This window comes from Melanerpes formicivorus, unplaced genomic scaffold (genome assembly GCF_026170545.1).
Source record: "Melanerpes formicivorus ecotype bairdi unplaced genomic scaffold, bMelFor1.0.p_v2 SCAF_49, whole genome shotgun sequence".
In the NCBI taxonomy this organism is placed as follows: Eukaryota; Metazoa; Chordata; class Aves; order Piciformes; family Picidae; genus Melanerpes; species Melanerpes formicivorus.
The window spans coordinates 2,325,636-2,344,773 of record NW_027142401.1 but is presented as its reverse complement, the minus strand read 5'-3'; the positions used below and the strand labels follow the sequence as shown (position 1 = coordinate 2,344,773).

The 19,138-nt window shown below is 39.4% G+C and overlaps 1 protein-coding gene across 8 annotated transcripts in view; it reads left to right on the top strand.

Moving 5' to 3' along the window:
- Positions 1-19,138, top strand: part of HECTD1 (HECT domain E3 ubiquitin protein ligase 1) — a 74,731-nt gene that overhangs the window by 33,235 nt on the left and 22,358 nt on the right. For 3 of the 8 annotated variants that reach the window (XM_068160323.1, XM_068160328.1, XM_068160321.1), the window contains exons 11-25: positions 106-244; positions 446-616; positions 1,671-1,893; positions 5,289-5,564; positions 5,671-5,747; positions 7,670-7,804; positions 8,429-8,575; positions 8,955-9,049; positions 9,453-9,558; positions 10,902-11,036; positions 11,120-11,259; positions 11,755-12,078; positions 12,494-12,660; positions 12,846-13,022; positions 15,710-16,546. In XM_068160323.1, the coding sequence (XP_068016424.1) occupies positions 106-244; positions 446-616; positions 1,671-1,893; positions 5,289-5,564; positions 5,671-5,747; positions 7,670-7,804; positions 8,429-8,575; positions 8,955-9,049; positions 9,453-9,558; positions 10,902-11,036; positions 11,120-11,259; positions 11,755-12,078; positions 12,494-12,660; positions 12,846-13,022; positions 15,710-16,546 (3,149 nt within the window). The remainder of the gene's footprint in view (positions 1-105; positions 245-445; positions 617-1,670; positions 1,894-5,288; positions 5,565-5,670; positions 5,748-7,669; positions 7,805-8,428; positions 8,576-8,954; positions 9,050-9,452; positions 9,559-10,901; positions 11,037-11,119; positions 11,260-11,754; positions 12,079-12,493; positions 12,661-12,845; positions 13,023-15,709; positions 16,547-19,138) is intronic. The other 5 variants (XM_068160327.1, XM_068160326.1, XM_068160324.1 and 2 more) reach the window with 3 other exon arrangements.

Genomic DNA, 19,138 nt, shown 5'->3' with positions numbered 1-19,138 from the left:
ATGTAGTGCAAAAGCAATTTTGTCTTGAGCTTTTGTTGCCTGGATTACTGCTTGCTGCCTTTGTAAGAATCTTTTTATTTTTTCCTCCTATGATCTCTTCTAAAGGAAAGCAAGTCTTGCCCTCATTAGGAAAATGATACACTTTTGTTCTGAGGCATTGCTGAAAGAGGTTTGTGACTCTGATGCTGGCCACAATCTGCCCACGATACTGGTTGAGATAACAGCTACAGTTCTTGATCAAGAGGTAAGATGAAAGAAAATGCTATCCTTTCATGAAAACAGCACAAAAAAGGGCTTATGTTTATTGGTTCCACATACTTGTTATTAACTAACCCTAAAGAATTATATCATTTATCTGTGACCATGTGTGAAGTTCAGTATGTAAAGTTATTTTTAAGTAAAGATGTCTCCTTAATGATTTCCTTTCCATCTTGATATATTACAGGATGATGATGATGGCCATTTGCTAGCCTTGCAGATCATAAGGGACTTGGTGGATAAAGGTGGTGATATTTTTTTAGACCAATTGGCTAGACTTGGTGTAATTAGTAAAGTGTCAACTTTGGCGGGGCCATCATCTGATGATGAAAATGAAGAGGAGTCTAAACCTGAGAAGGTAAATGCAGCATTGGCAGCTTGCTTTTTTGCTATAAACCCACACTTGTAGATCACTTTTCACTGTCGTGAGAATGTCCAGGGCAAGGTAGCTAGGTTATTAAATTAATGCTTATTGTATGCATCATGTTTTGATTCTGTTGTTAAATGTTGTTTTCTGTAACCTCATTTTCTGTTAGCACATCTGTTGATGTGCTATTCATAGTTATTTGTGTGAACAAGTTGTTTGCCTGACACTTGGTGTTTTCTATTGTTTTGAAAATGACTGCTAGTTGAAGTTAATCCTTTCTGAATAAAGTACATCTTTTTCAGTCTAGATGCATCAAATAATTGCAGATGTTTGAAATATTATGGAATACATTAAAATACGTAATGAAAATCCTAAATGCATATTGAAGATAGCCATTTCAAACTGTCATATTACTGATCACTCAAATGAACTGAATGGCTGACAGGCCACTTCTTATCCATTCAGTGAAGGTTTATAGTTAGGATTTTTTACTGTGAGTTTTCAGTTGTTTGGGGGCTCTTTTTTCCAGGTTGGTTGGTTGGTTTGTGTTGGATACTTTAATGGTTAGATACTCAAAAGCTTTCCGTAGAATGTCCTGGGCAGCTGGCACTAGGCAGCCCTGCCTGAGCAGGGGTTAGGACTAGATGGCCTCCAGAGTTCCTTTCAACTTCAACCAATTTGTGATTCTTTACTCACAATATAAGTCTTGAGCAGAAATAGATGTTCCAGTCAGTAGACAGTTGTTATTGCTGAGGAAATCTGTATCTGAAAGGAAACTTCCTGGAATTCTATTAAAGAATACTTCTAAAGATACATTTTACAGACAGAAAAAAATACAGTTCCTATATTTTTAGTTTGAGTAATTATTTTTCTCTTCAAACCTTTGTAACATGCCTGTGTTTAGTGTGGGGTTGTTTTGTTGTTGGCTTGGGCATTCATCTACAGAGGGAGGGGGGATGTTGTCGGCTGGGATTTTTTGGTTTTGGGGTTGGCTTTTTGTTGATGGTTTGTTGTTCTTGAGGGTTTTAATACAATTTTATTACAGGAAGATGAACCACAGGAGGATGCTAAAGAGCTGCAACAGGGTAAACCGTATCACTGGAGAGACTGGTCAATCATTAGGGGAAGGGACTGCCTCTATATCTGGAGTGATGCTGCAGCCCTGGAGCTATCTAATGGTAGTAACGGATGGTTCAGATTTATCTTGGATGGAAAACTGGCCACGATGTATTCCAGTGGCAGTCCTGAAGGAGGATCTGACAGTTCAGGTAGTTTCCTTACAATTCAAATTCAAATTAAGTTTTGAGACTGTTTTCTTTGTTTATCTGATTTGATTGGAGTTATTTTGTTTTGCAGGAATTGGCTTACTAAATAGTAAAGGATGTAAACAGGTGGAAGGTGGTCAGTTAATTGTGATGCATTTTATCAGATAGCATGTGCCCATAACTTGACTTCCTTGGTGAATTGTGTTCAAGTAAACATCTTGCCAGTGAAAGTGTATTAACTTTGTTTTGTTTTGATTCTTCTCCATGCATAATTAATTTTTTCACCCCAGTCATTAAAACTACTTTGTAGTGGCCGTCCCAGGAAAAGCAGGTTGAAATGGTGATTTGTTGTTTGCTTCTGGCTAGCAGAATGAAATTGCATGTGTTTGAAGACAAAGTAATGTGAGGTTTCTCATTCAGATTGGGAAACAAATTACAGTGTCTTAAATGTTTGTTGGAGAGTGGATAAGGGAACAGACCTTATATGCTGGCATTGCATAGGTGGCTTTAATTTTCTGTTCAGAATACACAACAGTTCTGGCTGCAGAAACAACCCTCCATTGCTTCATGTTTTCTGTGGCAGTTCATGCATTTATGAACCTGCAGGCATAAAATGCTTCGCAGTATTATGTATTCAATGAGCCATTGAGTTGAATAACAGAATATATTATGATTCAGGATAGAAATGAAGTGTTAATGACTTCATTGATTTTTGGGGCGTGAAGACATGTGATAGTGTGTCTAGATCATAAGACATCTGGAAAGTGTTTCTAGATTATTTCTTTTGGTCAGCAAATTGTCTCCTTCCATTGCTTTGAACAAAGGTAATACCTTAAAAGGTAAACACTTGGTGTGTTGAGATAGTTATTTATCATACAACTCAGTTTTAAGATCCATGAAGTTAATTTCTTAAATCCTCATAGTCCCTGCTTTCCATTTCTGGTTTTCTTTCTTCCAAATGATGTGGGCATGGGGATGGGACTTCACCATTTCCTTACAAGATGAGTTTGGAGGGCTCAGGTGAATTTGCAGTGAAAAGAGCTTAGAAGTAGTCAGATGGAGAATTTTAAGACTTATCTCTTCATATCAGTCTTTTTTAAAAAGATTGAATAAATCCTAAGTTTTTTGAATGAGGTATACTTAGCATGGATAATATAGAAGGGAAGGAGCTAAACTAGGATTAAATGAGGCTTCTTGCAATCTTCTGTCAGTAGAGTCTACTAAGAGTGCTGACATGGCTGTGTAGTTTGCCTGAACTTTAACTGTGAGCTCTAAGTGTGTGCAGCAGCCTCTTTTACTTAAAAAATAAGAAACTAATGTTTAACTAAAATTACTACAGTACAGTAGAGACTCAGAATAGTATCTTTAAGTCCTGAACTATTTTATATGTTCTGCTGTCCTAAATCATTACTAATGACTCTCATAGTATACTTTTGAGTAATTTCCTAACTGGCAAGAATATAGTGGGCTGAGTAACGGAATTTTTTTAGTGTGTTTTGCATGGTGAAAGTTGGGAGTGGGAGTGGGGAAATAGATATGTGCCATGGACATTTCTGGAAGGTCTGTACTCACCCCTCTCCAAATTAGTTTAATATGTGTTATGGTTTATTTCATTATTTTTTTAAGTTCAATGCAAAAGTTGAAATTTAATGGTAATTCTGGAAGGTTTAGGTGAGTCTCAAAATTGTTGAAGGGAACCTGAAATTATTCTTAACCATGTGGTATGGTTACACATCCTGTGACACATACTATACAATAAATCTGTTAAAATGTGATTAAGAGATTTGGAAAGGTATCATGAACAGGATTGTAATTTCACAAATGAAATTTCCAAATTCTTTGTGTAAACCTTCTGTCCAGATGCTGTGAGTTTTAGGCACTTAAGAATGTTGTGCTGCAAGAGTACATAACTAGCCTCTAGGCAAAAGAAAAACAAGGCAAAAATAGTGGCAGGTTTAAAAAATGTAGAGCATCAGCCATTGCAGCAAGAGGAAAACAGCAATTTTACAAGTACATGGACTGCAAAAGTTGTGTTCATCCAATCAGCACGCTGAAAGATGAGGCTTCTTGTTAGTTTTGAAGTGGAGTCGTAATCTTTAATGAGGCTCTTATGGTTTTATTTTATATGCTATTCTATTTTAATTATGAACTCATGGAATTTTCTGGCATGATAGAATAGAATAGACCAGATCAGGTTGGAAGAGACCTTCAAGATCATTGTGTCCAACCCATCAACCAATCCAACCCACCTAAACAGCTAACCCATGGCACCAAGCACCCCATCAAGTCTCCTCCTGAACATCTCCAGTGATGGTGACTCCACCACCTCCCCGGGCAGCCCATTCCAATGGGCAATCACTCTTTCTGTATAGAACTTATGATGCTAATGAACATTTCAAGTTTGGTGTGCAGCCTTTTAATTGCTACAATTCAAAATATGATTTCGTTAAAATTGAGAGAGTTATTTGGAATTTCAGGCTAGATTACCTACATAACCTAAAGATATAGATGACAGACAAGACCATACTCTGAAATACCTCTGTATAAATACTAGCTTTTAATCTCATTAACTCTCAGGATGCCACTGGATTTTTTGGTAAATTTTATTTCATGCTTTTCTGAGAGAGAAGTCATTAAAATGGTTGTAATTACTGGAAAGGGAATAGGAGAATCTGAATTATAACTTGAGTTAGCAAAATGTCACCTTATTAAGTAATACTTTTGTGTCACACAGTTGTGACACTTTTTGTCTGAAGTGAATGTAGAGGGTCCTGCAGAGGAGATGAATAGAAGTCTTAACATAGCTTATCAAAACATTTTATGTACCCTTGTGACAATCTGAGCAAAATCTATCAGCACAGATTTGGTTTTAGCATGTGCTGATTGTCATTGTGTGAAGTTATGTGAATTTTCTTTTCTGCTTTTTATCATTTCAGCATCTTTTGTCCATGTGCTTTGAGCTAGGAAGTTGGTTGCTGTTTTCCTATTGGAGTGTTAATTTCATTTCCTGATTGTAAAAACTCACTTTTGAGCATGGTTCCTGCTGGCCATATTGGGTTACATTTATTTTTACAAGACCAAAAGTTTATGATGGATTTCTTTTGATCTTCCTCTTATAATTGTGACAGTGAATTAATGCATCTATCAGTAGCACCATTCAGAAAGAGCTGCATTGTCCACTTGGATGCAGCTATGGGGTAAATCACTGTTACAGGACAGAAATACACTGGGAAGAAGCTTAGAACACTTGAAGACCCTTAATTTCAAACTTAATTTTGCATTGAATATACTCAGTTGTGTTGCTCTTGGAAAAACGCAAGTAATGTTTGAGACAGATGATTTTGGAAATAACTGTTGGAAGAAAACAAAATACAATATGTTTGTTTCTTTTGAAATAGAAAGTAGGAGTGAGTTCCTTGAGAAGTTGCAAAGAGCTCGAAGCCAAGTGAAACCATCTACTACAAGCCAGCCAATTCTATCAGCGCCAGGGCCGGCTAAACTTACTGTAGGAAACTGGTCTCTCACGTGTTTAAAAGAAGGAGAAATTGCTATTCACAATTCTGATGGTCAGCAAGCTACAATACTGAAAGAAGATCTGCCAGGCTTTGTGTTTGAATCGAACAGAGGAACAAAGCATTCGTTTACAGCTGAAACCTCTCTGGGTAAGTATGTAGGTATGTGTTATGTGCAGGTAGGAGCAAATCTGTACGAGGTAGATTTTCCTGATTGTTGCTTTTTATGCCTGTGAGAACTGGTGACTTTTCAAAAAATACATTGCAGGGTCAGAATTTGTGACTGGCTGGACAGGCAAAAGGGGAAGAAAGCTGAAATCTAAACTGGAGAAGACAAAGCAAAAGGTTAGTGAGCATCTGTGAATTTTATCCTTGGAATTTTGTTGGGATTGTTTTTATTTTATACCATGTTTTGGGAGCTGTCATTTCCTCTCAGAGCATTAAAATCTGTGCTTTCAAGTAGACACCAAGGCCAGGTTGGACAGGGCCTTAAGCAGCCTGATCTAGTAGAAGATGCCCTGCCCATGGGAGTGGGGTTGGAACTAGATGATCATAGTATCAGTCAGGGTTGGAAGGGACCACAAGGATCATCTAGTTCCAACCCCCCTGCCATGGGCAGGGGCACCCCACACTACATCAGGCTGGCCAGAGCCTCATCCAGCCTGCTCTTAAACACCTCCAGGGATGGGGCCCCAACCACCTCCCTGGACAACCCATTCCAGGGCTTCACCACTCTCATGGTGAAGAACTTCCTCCTCACATCCAGCCTGAATCTCCTCACATCCAGCCTGAATCTCCCCACCTCCAGCCTCATTCCATTCCCCCTAGTCCTATCACTACCTGTGATCCTGAAAAGTCCCTCCCCAGCCTTCCTGTAGGCCCCCTTCAGATACTGGAAGGCCACAATTAGGTCACCTCGGAGCCTTCTCTTCTCCAGACTGAACAGCCCCAACTCCTTCAGTCTGTCCTCATAGGAGAGGTGCTCCAGTCCTCTGATCTTTGAAAGTTCTTTCCAAGCTAAACTGTTCTGTGAATTTATGCAAAAATTGAAAGGGAAAAATTAATGCAGAACAAAGCAATTCTGCAAGTGCCTTTATCCAACAGTCTTAGCCATGCTCTCCTGGAGGAAAAGGAGTTTTCTTTTGAAAATTGAAGGAACCCAGTCCTTTGACCTAAATTTCTGTGATTCTGTGTTTTTTTTTCACCTTATGCTCAATACCACAGTTGTATCAGAGTCAGAAATTACTTCTAGTCACTACATTTAGGCATTCATTTCTTTACTGGGTATTATGATAGATGGGGGATGGAAGTGGACAGGCTGTATTGTAAGAATTGTGGTAGTGAAGCAAAATGTGTAAACATCCTCACTTTAAACTTCTCTGAATTATTTTCTTTCCCTTTCATATTGAGGGGAAAGAAGAGGAACTAAGAAATCAGGTATTAAGTTTTTTTGCAAATACACAAAGTAGCAATACGTTCTGTGGCCAGCTGATGCCAAGGGCTCAGGCTAATCTTAAGTCTTGATCTCTCTTTTAGTTTCTGACAGTGCTGCTGCTATGTTCTGTCCATAAAAGATCTGCAGCATGTAAAGCCACTTATATCTGAGGAAATGTGAGACTAAACTGAAAATGAAAATACTCTGTGAATGAGGAGAGGTGGAATGATAAAAGGAAGGCAGTGCTAGGTAGCTCCAAAGCTTGTGACATCTATTATTGTAGGACATATGATGGTAATGAAAAATAAAGATTTTGAGGGAAACTTACTGTAAACAAAATATGGTTTAATCAGAACTTATTTCATCAGAGCTCTGTCTTACTTGGTCTGTACTTTGTAGAAAAAGTAATTCTTGATGTAAGGTCACAGTAAGGACTTCTTGTGTGAATGAGTTTAAAGAACGTGACTAGAGCATTCATAAACTGTACAAAACCCTCTTACTCTCACCTCTGAAAAGACTACCAGATCCTTGATACAGTTCTCAAGAAACAGATTCACAGCTGGAGAGTCCTGTCTCTTCTCCTACCTTTGTTCTGTAATTTAACATATAGTAGGAAGCTTAGTTTCTGTAGGTTTTCCCACAGGTTCTCTGTGTAACTGTACTTTATCCTTTCACAACCTTTGTGTTTCATGATGGATGAGAAGTTTGGGTTCTTACCTATGTTTTGGGGTTTTGGGCTGTCTTTTTAAGAAAGATGACCAACTATCTTGGAGAGTAATAACGGTCTGACTTGAGTAAGGTATGACTTCAGGTTATCAACATCCGTTTGTAGGTACGCACTATGGCGAGAGATCTGTATGATGATCACTTTAAAGCTGTTGAAAGCATGCCCCGAGGAGTAGTCGTAACGCTGAGGAACATAGCAACACAGTTGGAGTCTGCATGGGAGCTTCATACAAACAGACAGGTAAGCGTACCTCCTTCAATTTAGAATGTGTGATGGCAATGGAAATCACATAATCAATGTTCTGACTCAGGTCATGATGTGAAGGAAAGTTCCCTCTGTTCACATGGAACCTTCAGTGCTCCAACTTGCACCCATTGCCCCTTGTCTTATCATTGGACAGCCTGGCTCTGTCCTCCTGACACTCACCCTTGACAAATGAGGTCACCCTTCAGTCTCCTCCTCTCCAAGCCAAAGAGCCCCAGCTCCCTCAGCCTTACCTCAGAAGGGAGATGTTCCACTCCCTTCAGCATCTTTGTGGCTCTGTGCTGGGCTCTTTCAAGCAGTTTCCTGAGGTCCTTGAACTGAAGGGCCCAGAACTGGACACAATATTCCCGCTGTGTCTTCACTGGGGCAGAGTAGATTGGGAGGAGAGCCTCTTTTCACCTACTGATCACTCCCTTTCTGATAGACTCCAGAATACCATTGGTCTTCTTGGCCACAGAAAGCTAGCTGAAGTTGCAATGTGTCTATCTGAAGTGTGCAGTTTTCTCGTGTGTAATTCCTAGTTATGTCCTTTACTAAGACATGGCTTTTTCAAATAAAGCAGGTGGAAGAACTTACCTTAATTTTCTTTTTGTCTTGCAGTGCATTGAGGGAGAAAATACTTGGAGAGATTTAATGAAGACTGCTTTGGAAAACTTAATTGTACTATTGAAGGATGAGAATACTATTTCTCCATATGAAATGTGCAGCAGTGGCTTAGTTCAATCATTGCTTACAGTTCTAAATAATGTGAGTTTATAGAACATTTGTCTCTTAAGAAGTAGTTACTGAGAAACAAAAACCTAGGCATGTGCCTTAACTTAAAACTCTATTGTAAATGTGGCTTCCTCCTGCCTCAATGCAATTCAGGCAGACTTGCTCCAGTTAGTGGTCTGTCCATTGAATATGTGCTATCACAATAGATGACCTAAGTTCTAATAAGCCATTAAAAATCTTTAAATCAACACTGGTCAGTTCTAGTGGTTGTTATCATTTAAAAGCTTGTCACACATGAATTTTAAGTAGGGAATTGAATGAGACTAAACAGATACTTGTGCTAGAATAAAGAATGAATATATTGCATTGTATTACAAGTAATGCATGTGGTGTTGTTTGTTCTTCCCTTTAGAATATCGATTTAGATGTGAAACAAGACTGTAGTCAGCTGGTAGAAAGAATAAATGTTTTCAAAACAGCATTCAGTGAAAATGAAGACGATGAAAGGTAAACCCAAAAGCAAACTAGAAGAACCTTTGCATCTGTGAGCAGTGTATGTTTAAAATAATATAAAGACACAGGAACTGTTCTTTCCATTTCCATTTGTCTTTCTCTGGTGTAGAAAACTGGCCTTAAAAGATATCATTTGCTATTGAAGTAGCAATCGAAAATGTTACTGAATTCCCTGTGTCTGTAAGAGTCAGCTCTATCAAATTACATCTCTTGATAAATACAAAGGTGTCTTCTGTTCATGGCTGTCCCGGGCTGTAACCATGTGACCAGAAAAGATGATACCAGTAGAAACAGCACGTCAAGACAGTTGTTGCAGTTGTGTACACTTCTCTGAGTTACTGTAGAATTTGATTTTTCTCTTGTCGTGGGGTAATGTGGTAACCCTTCGCTTCCACAGCCGTCCAGCAGTCGCGTTAATTCGGAAGTTGATAGCAGTGTTGGAGTCTATAGAACGGCTACCTCTCCACTTGTATGATACACCAGGATCTACTTATAATCTTCAGGTAAATGTACAGTGCTAACAGGATATGACTGATGCACAGCTCAATGTTTTGGATGAATGTCAGGAAAAGTTGCATTAAGTCTGTCTGAAGCTTTTTCTTGTTAAATCTGATACACTTAGGTAAACAACAAAAAGCTTTTTCCTCTTGACAGTTAACATAAATATTTGGATTTTCCTGTCCCTTTTACACTGTGAAGTGAAAGTAAATTTTGATTAAAGAGATAATGTACTTGTTTTTCCTTTTGTCTTGAAGTGTTGTTTTTCTTTATATGGCAGTATGCCCCATAGCAAGCATGCTTACTACGCCAACAAACATTTTGGTTAAAGATACTTACAAGACGTGGTTTTTTGTGATGAGTAGGGATGGGCTGTAATCTTAGAATTGTAGAATGGTTTGGGTTGGAAGAGATCTCCAAAGGTGATCTAGTGAAATGCCACTGCAGTGAACAGGGACATTCTCCTCTAGATCAAGCTGCTCAGTGTCTTGTCGAGCCTAACCTTGAATATCTCCAGGGATGGGTGCTTGACTACCTCCCTGGGCAGTCTGTTTCAGTGTTTCACCACCCTCGTGGTAGAGAATGTTTTCCTAACATCCAAACTAAATCTACTCTTCTCTCATATCAAACCACTGCCCCATATCCTCTCACTCCATGCCTTTGTAAACAGCCTTCTTGTAGGCCTCCTTCAGGTACTGAAGGCCACTATCAAGTCTCCCTGGAGCCTTCTCTTCTCCAGGCTGAGCAACCCCATCTCCCTCAGCCTGTCCTTGTAGGAGAAGTGCTCCAGCTGCCTGATCTTCATGGCCCTCCTCTGAACTTGCTCCATGAGGTCCATGTTCTTTCTATGCTGGTGGCTGTGTATTCACTTGGTAATACAAGACACCTGCAGTTTTAGCAGATTCTTGTAAAGGAAAGCTGCAGTTTAACTAAAAGTGTTACTTCTCCAGTCTTTGTGGAGTCTTTGTTATTTCTGTTTGAAAGGACACTTCAGGCTTGATGTTAGTTGGAGAAAGTTGCAAAAACTACTGCTATTGAATATTTTGAAATGATACTTGCAGTTTTTCTGTTACTGTAGCTGATAGTCTACAAGACTGGGAACTAAAAGCTATGCAAACACATGAAAAGTCAACTTACATATTGACTGTCAAAGAATTGTGTGGTTAAATGACAAAGTGGAGTGCCAGGGAGTTTTTAAAGCATTAAATGGGAATATAGTTTGCATAAGTTATGTGACAAAAATACGTGATATGCTGCTAAAGCTGTTGTAGTGATATACTTCACTTTTCTTACCATGCTTACCAGCTTAAACAGATGAGCCTGTATTAATGTTTACCTGCTCTTTCAGATCTTAACAAGGCGCTTGAGATTTCGTTTGGAACGTGCCTCAGGGGAGACATCTCTAATAGATCGAACTGGCAGAATGCTGAAGATGGAGCCTTTGGCAACTGTTGAATCTCTAGAACAGTATCTCCTGAAAATGGTGAGCAGCATACCACAGACACCCAGTTCCCAAGGAATGGTGGCATTCTACACCTTTATTTGATTCTTTTCATTCCTGTGTAGGTAGCAAAGCAGTGGTACGACTTCGATAGGGCTTCCTTTGTTTTTGTGCGAAAGCTGCGCGAAGGCCAAACATTTGTCTTCAGGCATCAACATGATTTTGATGAAAATGGAATTATTTACTGGATTGGAACAAATGCAAAGTGAGTTTCTTCAAAGCTAAATATTTTGAGGTCAGGCACCAAACTGATCTGTGGGGTGAAGCAGGGAGAGAGATTTCATGATAAATTAAATGTTAGAATTTTTTTAGGAGTGGGAGAGATCATTGCTTTTACTCTTGATCAATAGAAATACATTTATTTCTACTCTGTTTAAGGAGAAAAAGAGCAGTCTCTGAAGTTGTGTTGAGAATTTTTTTTTCTGTGCTTCCTAAGAAATGAAGGAGTGGGGAACTTTGAGTCTTAGTTTTCGTTTGCCTTGGTTTGGTTTTGTTGTGGGGTTTTTTTTTAAACCACAGTACTAAAGTGATGTTTACAACATCTCTAAAGTTATCTAATTATCTAACATGATATTAATCACTCTGGTTTGTAATAAACTTAGTTGTAATACACAGTTTACAGTAAATTTGAAATATTACTGATGCTTTTTGTTTGTTTTATAAGCAATAATCGAGCAGTGCCTTTCTCTTTTTGATACAGAACTGCATATGAGTGGGTAAATCCAGCAGCCTATGGATTAGTAGTGGTTACATCTTCAGAAGGAAGGAATCTACCTTATGGTCGATTAGAAGACATCCTAAGCCGTGACAGTTCAGCCCTCAATTGTCACACTAATGATGATAAGAATGCTTGGTTTGCCATAGATCTTGGCCTTTGGGTTGTACCATCAGCTTATACCTTACGCCATGCTCGAGGTTATGGACGATCCGCTCTCAGAAATTGGGTTTTTCAGGTATCAAAGGATGGACAGAACTGGACTACTTTGTATACTCATGTTGATGACTGTAGTCTCAATGAACCAGGGTATGTCAGTGTATTTTACCACTTTTTGTAAACCTGAACTCAGTTAAAAATGTACTTGGTTGTAGATTAATTCAACTGTTGTGTAGGTATAATAACGTAACAGTATGTAGGGAATGGTGGGTGATCTACATTATCAAGTGCTGGCAGGACAATAAGTGATTCCTAACTTCTTCTGATTCATATTTGTACTTTTCCATTATTGAAAATGTTACATTTGATTAATGTATTTCTTTGAGAAAACAGTAGCAGCAGAATTTGTATCTTGTAGTCCTGGCAGTTTTCAGATTTTAGCCATAAATGCTCAGAATTGTGGGTTTATTTGCTTTGGTATTAAGGTTGTTTGGGGGTTTTGTCCTGTTAAGTTTTGTTCTATTTTCTTGGTTCCCCAACCCATGACCCCTTTACATTTTTAAAGGTCTACAGCAACATGGCCTTTAGATCCTCCAAAAGATGAGAAACAAGGTTGGAGACACGTTAGAATAAAACAAATGGGAAAGAATGCCAGCGGGCAAACACACTACCTCTCCCTGTCTGGATTTGAACTTTATGGCACTGTGAATGGAGTCTGTGAAGATCAGCTGGGTAAGAAAAAGAACATCTCTGTCCTATCGGTTCTCTTAAAATACTGAAGAATGAACATACAAAGTAAAAATCATTGTGAAAAAGCAGCTTTAACTTTTGCAGTGGAACTTGTTGAGAAACAAGCTCAGAATTATTCCCCGTTCAATACCGGTAAGCCTTTTTGTCTGGATTTACATTTCCTGTAGGAAAAGCTGCTAAAGAAGCTGAAGCCAATCTGCGAAGGCAGCGCCGCCTGGTCCGTTCTCAGGTGTTAAAATACATGGTTCCAGGAGCTCGTGTAATTAGAGGAATTGATTGGAAATGGAGGGATCAGGACGGAAGCCCACAGGGTGAAGGCACTGTTACGGGAGAATTGCATAACGGTGAGCACAAATTGTCTGGATTTGTACATGTCTGAAGCATGATTCCTGCACTTGGAATGGGTAACATGGAAGTGTTTCCTTTGTAGTAACTTGATTAAAAATTTAATCATCTTTGGGAGAAGGAACTTAGATGTTACATATACTACAATTTGTGAAATTCCATATTAATGCATGAAAAAAAATTCTTTCTCTAAACGAAACTTTTACAGAGCTTTGCTTAATTAAAATACCAAGTCATTACTGTTACAAAGGAAAAAAGCGAAGGTGATTGATGCAAACTGATAAAGCTTGGGGCCTGCAAATTCTGTAATTACCTTCTTTATTCCTTCTAGCTTAGCATTTGCAATATTTTTCTTTACTTTTGTTGTATCCTGTACCTTTCCTACCTTGCTACCTTCACGGGGATCAAGTTGTTAGTTTCTATTCTAATTAAAAGCACAAAAAGTTATTAACACGTGAAGCAAAACAACCTGCAACAGCCAAGGAAGTCAGTGCTCAGGAAGCTGAAATACTGCAGAGGCTTCAGAAGAGGTGGTGATCTTGTCAGCTGAACATGTCTTTCACCTTTTTTCCCCATCTCCTTCTATTTTGGGGTATATAAGACTTAACTCATTTCTGAAGCATCTCCAGCCACTCTTAGGCTCGTTCTTAGTCAGCTCTTACACATGGAGAAATGTCCAAAGTACAATGTCTTAAAAACACCTTGAAACTTTTTGAATCTTATTTAAGTCATTCAGTATAGCTTGTAGGGAATTCTTCTGTCACCTGTATATTATTCTTATTAGATGCAACAGCATCCATAGCTACATCTCACTTTGAAGACTTTAGGTATTACTGGTGAGTAGTATTCAACTAAATCAGTGTTTTCCTTTCTATGTTCTAGTAAAACTTTCCCCTTTAAGCTAAGCATAGGTGAAACTGAGTTTCATTTATCAAATGGTTATGCCAACTAATGTGAAATGGGCATCAGCAGACTCTTACTCCTGACACAGTTTTCTTTAAAACAGAATTTGAAAATACCATCCCTTTGATATTTTCATCATTATTCACCAGGTTAGATGAATCTTGAGCTGTTCTAGGGCTGTAATGATGGAGCAGTAAGACTCCCAAGGACATAATATGTACTAAAGTAATGTGCAGATTTAAAACTGTAATGAATACTTCAGGAAAAGGAACTATACAAAACCAGAACAGTTATTTAGTGATGCTTTTACTAAATGCCCTGTTCAGATACTCACAAAGAGAAGAATTACACTGTTTAACTACAGCATGGAACTTTTTTTTCTCCTTGTATTTGATATGAAAGATAAACTGTAGAAAGGAAACAATTCAGACTTGCTTCAAAATTTTACCCTTTAAAGATTTAGTGACATGAAGCTACTCAGATGTAGTTCATGAAGATGGAATAAAATCATACAGAAATAGCATGCTCTAAACCTGGCTATGGGGCATGATATGTCTGATCATACCCACAATTTTTTATCTATTTTGAAGTACTTTTCCTCCAGAGTGATATTTCTAAGCGGAAAGTTACCTGTAATGTGTTTTGGTCTAGGAGGTGATGACTTATGCATAGTTACAAGGTAAAAGTGCACCTGATTGTACTAAAAAGAATAATTTTGCTTCAAATTAGCTCTCCTTTATTGACTTATTGAAAAGGGTGTGTACCTCTGGCCCTGACCTCTTGTTCTGTAACCTCAGACAAATGATTCACATGATGACTGAGCTGTTGAAATTTCATTTTTAAAGAAAATTTATATACATTTAAAAAGTGGCAGTGAGTTTTGTTACAGTTAACATGCAATAACAAATACTAGAAGGGATTTTTTCAGCTGACTCTCAGATTGTGGTACATACAACAAGCGAAATAAATTGCTTTGCTTCTGTTTCTGACCTAGCTATCTGGATTTTGCACCCTACCCTCATTGCAGTTTTGTTACATTTAACTGTTTGAAAATTAACACTAGTCCAGATAATCATTTAGTAAAGGAATTTAAAAGTAGCATCACTTTTTGGTGTGGTTTTGGTCCCAGTGTACAGTTTCACTCTATGAAAAATACTCTTTTTGTGCACCCTGAAATCTCACCCGAAGTAGTCTTCACCTGACTATTGTAAGGCTGTTCCTGTGAACAAGAAATGTTTGAGTCTGTGTAAATTGTTGAACTAAAAAGCTGAGTATCAGTAAATTAATTCTTTGACTTTATAGGGCAAGAATAAGAAATCCCAAATGAATCAGTTTCATAGAATATTTTCTGTCAGGTAAACAATGCTTACCCACAAGCATCCGGCACAGAAAAAATCCTTACACAATGTCCAAGTGAGCACTCTAATTTCTTGACAAATACTAATAAATAAATGATGATAGACAGTTCTGTTATTGGAGAATCTAATAACATTGAGAGATCTTAGTGGGTCAGGTTCCTTCTTGAAGGAGACTTGACTTTTGGCTGGATTCTGGTGCCCTGAAGATAGAGGCTGATCATACTTGCTCCCTCAAGGTCAACAACATTTTAAAACACCGGATCTTTTAAAGCCTTCCTTTTTAATTGGCGCTAAGGGTTATTTAGTGATTTTGTGAATTCAGACATGCAGCCCTTAGGAGAAGCTGATCCCACATTGTGGAGCTACTGTCTGACACGCTCCTGTCTGCTTTCTGCTGGATCTCACAAACTCCTGTCCCTTTCCAGGCTGGATTGATGTCACCTGGGATGCTGGTGGCTCTAACTCTTACCGTATGGGCGCAGAAGGAAAGTTTGACCTCAAGCTTGCACCAGGGTACGACCCTGATTCAGCGGCATCACCCAAACCTGTTTCATCCACTGTTTCAGGCACAACGCAGTCATGGAGCAGCTTGGTGAAAAACAACTGTCCAGACAAGACGACTGCTGCTGCAGGCTCCTCAAGTAGAAAAGGAAGCAGCAGTTCTGTGTGTAGCGTGGCCAGTAGCAGCGACATCAGCTTGGGCTCGACCAAAATGGAGCGGAGATCAGAAAGTGTAATGGAGCAAAATATAGTTTCAGGCATTGACGTCCATGAACCAATTGTTGTTCTGTCTTCCGCTGATAGTGTGCCTCAGGCTGAAGTAGGGTCATCTTCCAGTGCAAGCACCAGCACCTTAACAGCGGACATGGGAAACGAAAATGCAGAGAGGAAGTTAGGTCCTGATAACTCAATCCGCACTCCTGGGGAGTCCAGTGCTATATCCATGGGAATTGTTAGCGTAAGCTCTCCTGATGTGAGTTCAGTCTCTGAACTGACTAATAAAGAAGCAGCTTCCCAACGACCTCTAAGCTCTTCAGCAAGTAACAGACTCTCAGTCAGTTCTTTGTTGGCTGCTGGGGCACCGATGAGCTCCAGTGCAAGCGTTCCTAATTTATCGTCTCGGGAAACGTCCAGCTTGGAGTCCTTTGTACGAAGAGTGGCAAACATAGCGCGTACTAATGCCACCAACAACATGAATTTAAGCCGAAGTAGCAGCGATAACAATACTAATACTTTGGGAAGAAATGTCATGAGTACTGCAAGTAAGTAAGCTCTGTTTATTTTCAGTTGAAGCTTTTCATGATTTCTTTGGCTGTCATTAGACTGAAGTTTGCATTCTGTTGGCCTGATTAAGGAATCAACTTAGAGCAACCTCAACCTTGTGTACCTGTAGAACTCAAGAGCTAGAGGGTTCATGTCATGTTACATTGCCCTATGATGGTAGATTACACTGACTCTGGTATAACTTAAATAGAAAATAATTTGCATTATGTGCCTCTTACAAGTTCAGGAAGAGAGAATGTAGTTTAGATGAGCAGATAGAAAGACTAGCAACAGTAGCTCTCGGTTTTTCTGATTGGTGTGTTTCTGCTAATTTTCTGTTACCCTGAGGAATGGCAGTTTGTAAAGCCTTCTGACCCTAGGAGCAAAGAACAGGAAGAAAGAAAGAAGTAAACTGCAGTACAGTGAAGTTTCAGTGGATTCCTGCATTCTGTCAGACTGTAACTTATCATACTCCACTGTATATGTTTCCTGAAGATTTTTTTCCATGGCTTAGATGCAGCAAACCATTTGGGTATATTGAGTTTGTGGTTAACATGGATTTAAATGGCATTATGTACAAGCCTTAACATTTGGATATTGTAGAGTCATAGAATGGTTTGGGCTAGAAAGGGTGTTAAAGATCCCCTAGCTGCTTTCTCTCCAGGCTGAACAGCCCCAGCTTCCTCGGCCTGTCCCAGCTCCAGCCCTCTAATTATCCTTGTGGTCTCCTGGACCTGCTCTAGCAGTTCAGTGCTCTCCTTATTCCTGGTGAGACCCCACCTGGAATGTTGTGTCCAGTTTTGGGCTCCTCAGTTCAAAAGAGACAGGGAGCTGCTGGAGAGTCCATCAGAGACCTCTGAGGATGGTTGCAGGATTTGAACAGCTTTCTTTTGAAGAAAGATCAAGGAACCTGGGGCTATTGAGTGGAGAAAAGAAGTCTGAGAGGGGAATCTTACCAACATATATAAACATCTGAGGGGTGGGTGTCAAAAAGAAGGTGCCAGTCTCTTTTCAGTGTTGCCCAGTGATAGGATGAGGGGCAGTGGGCACAAACTGGAACACAGGAGGTTCCACCTCAACACAAGGAGACACTTCTTTACAGCGAGGGTGACGGAGCACTGGAAAAGAGTGCCCAGGGAGGTTGTGGAGTCTTTTTCTCTGGGGACTTCCAAAACCCACTTTTCAAAACCCAGAACCCTGGATGCATTCCTACACAGCCTGCCCTAGATGATCCTGCTTTGGCAGGAGGGTTGGACTCTGATCTCTGGAGGTCCCTTCCAACTCCTAACATCATGTTTGGGGCACCAGAACTGGATGCAGTACTCCAGGGATGGTGACTCCAACACCTCCCTGGACAGCACATTCCAATGACCAATTAATCTTTCTGTGATGGACTTTCTCCTCACCTTGAGCCTAAACTTCCCCTGATGCAGCTTGAGACTGTGTCCTCTTGTTCTGGTGCTGGTTGCCTGGGAGAAGAGACCAACCCCCATCTATCTACAACCTCCTTTCAGGTAGTTGTAGAGAGCAATAAGGTCTGCCCTGGTTTAGCAGGAGTTAAGTGGTGTCTGGGTTAGCCAGTTCAGTTGTCCTTGATTTCAGAGCAAATGCTGACACTTGCAAGGCTTTTTCTGTTTAGTATAACATGAAAGTTTACTGTTTTCAATTAGAAGTGGGTGGAAGATAGGAATACTGAAGAAATGATTTTCAAGTTCTTAATAACAAAAACCCCTTTGGGCTGGAAAATTTCAGTGCTTTCACAAAGGTCAGCATGGCTTAATAACACCCCTTAGTTTAATTTTCACTTTCTCCCTACCCACACACAAATAATTTCAAGCACTATACCCATTTGGGTCACTTTGTTGATTTTTTTTATTTGATTTTTTTCTTTGAAAACTATTGCTTAAGTTCCTAAGAAAACAAAACCACCCCAAACAAACAATCCAACAAAAAACCCCACCCAAAACACCACCTCAAAAAATCCAAACCAACCAACTTGGCCACCTGCCACCAAACATACAAAAATAAAGGAAAAAAAATTAAACCACTAACATTTCTTGTTCTAAAAAAAGCAAGCTACCAAATACACTCAGGGGAAGAATTTCCTTGGTACTGTATTCTCCTTCAAGGGTAGTAATGTTTGCAAACCTTGATAACAATGGTCTGAAATTCAGAATTTACATTGGTTTAGATTTTACTCTTTTTTTAAGAAAGCAGTGCCTCAGTTTACATAAGAGGCAGTCATGAAAATGTTGACTTGAAGGCTGCAGAACTTGCAGCCAAAATATATGTCAAATATAATATATGTCAAAAAAAGGTAGATTGTAAAACTTGAGGCTTAGATTTAAGTATAGCATAGAATTAACCAGATTGGAGAAGACCTTTGAGATGATCGAGTCCAACCTATCACCCAACACCATCTAATCAACTAACCCATGGCACCAAGCACCCCATCAAGTCTCCTCCTGAACACCTCCAATGATGGTGACTCCACCACCTCCTTGGGCAGCCCATTCCAATGGGCAATTACTCTTTCTGGGAAGAACTTCCTCCTCACCTCTCCACCCTAAACCTCCCCTGGCACAGCTTGA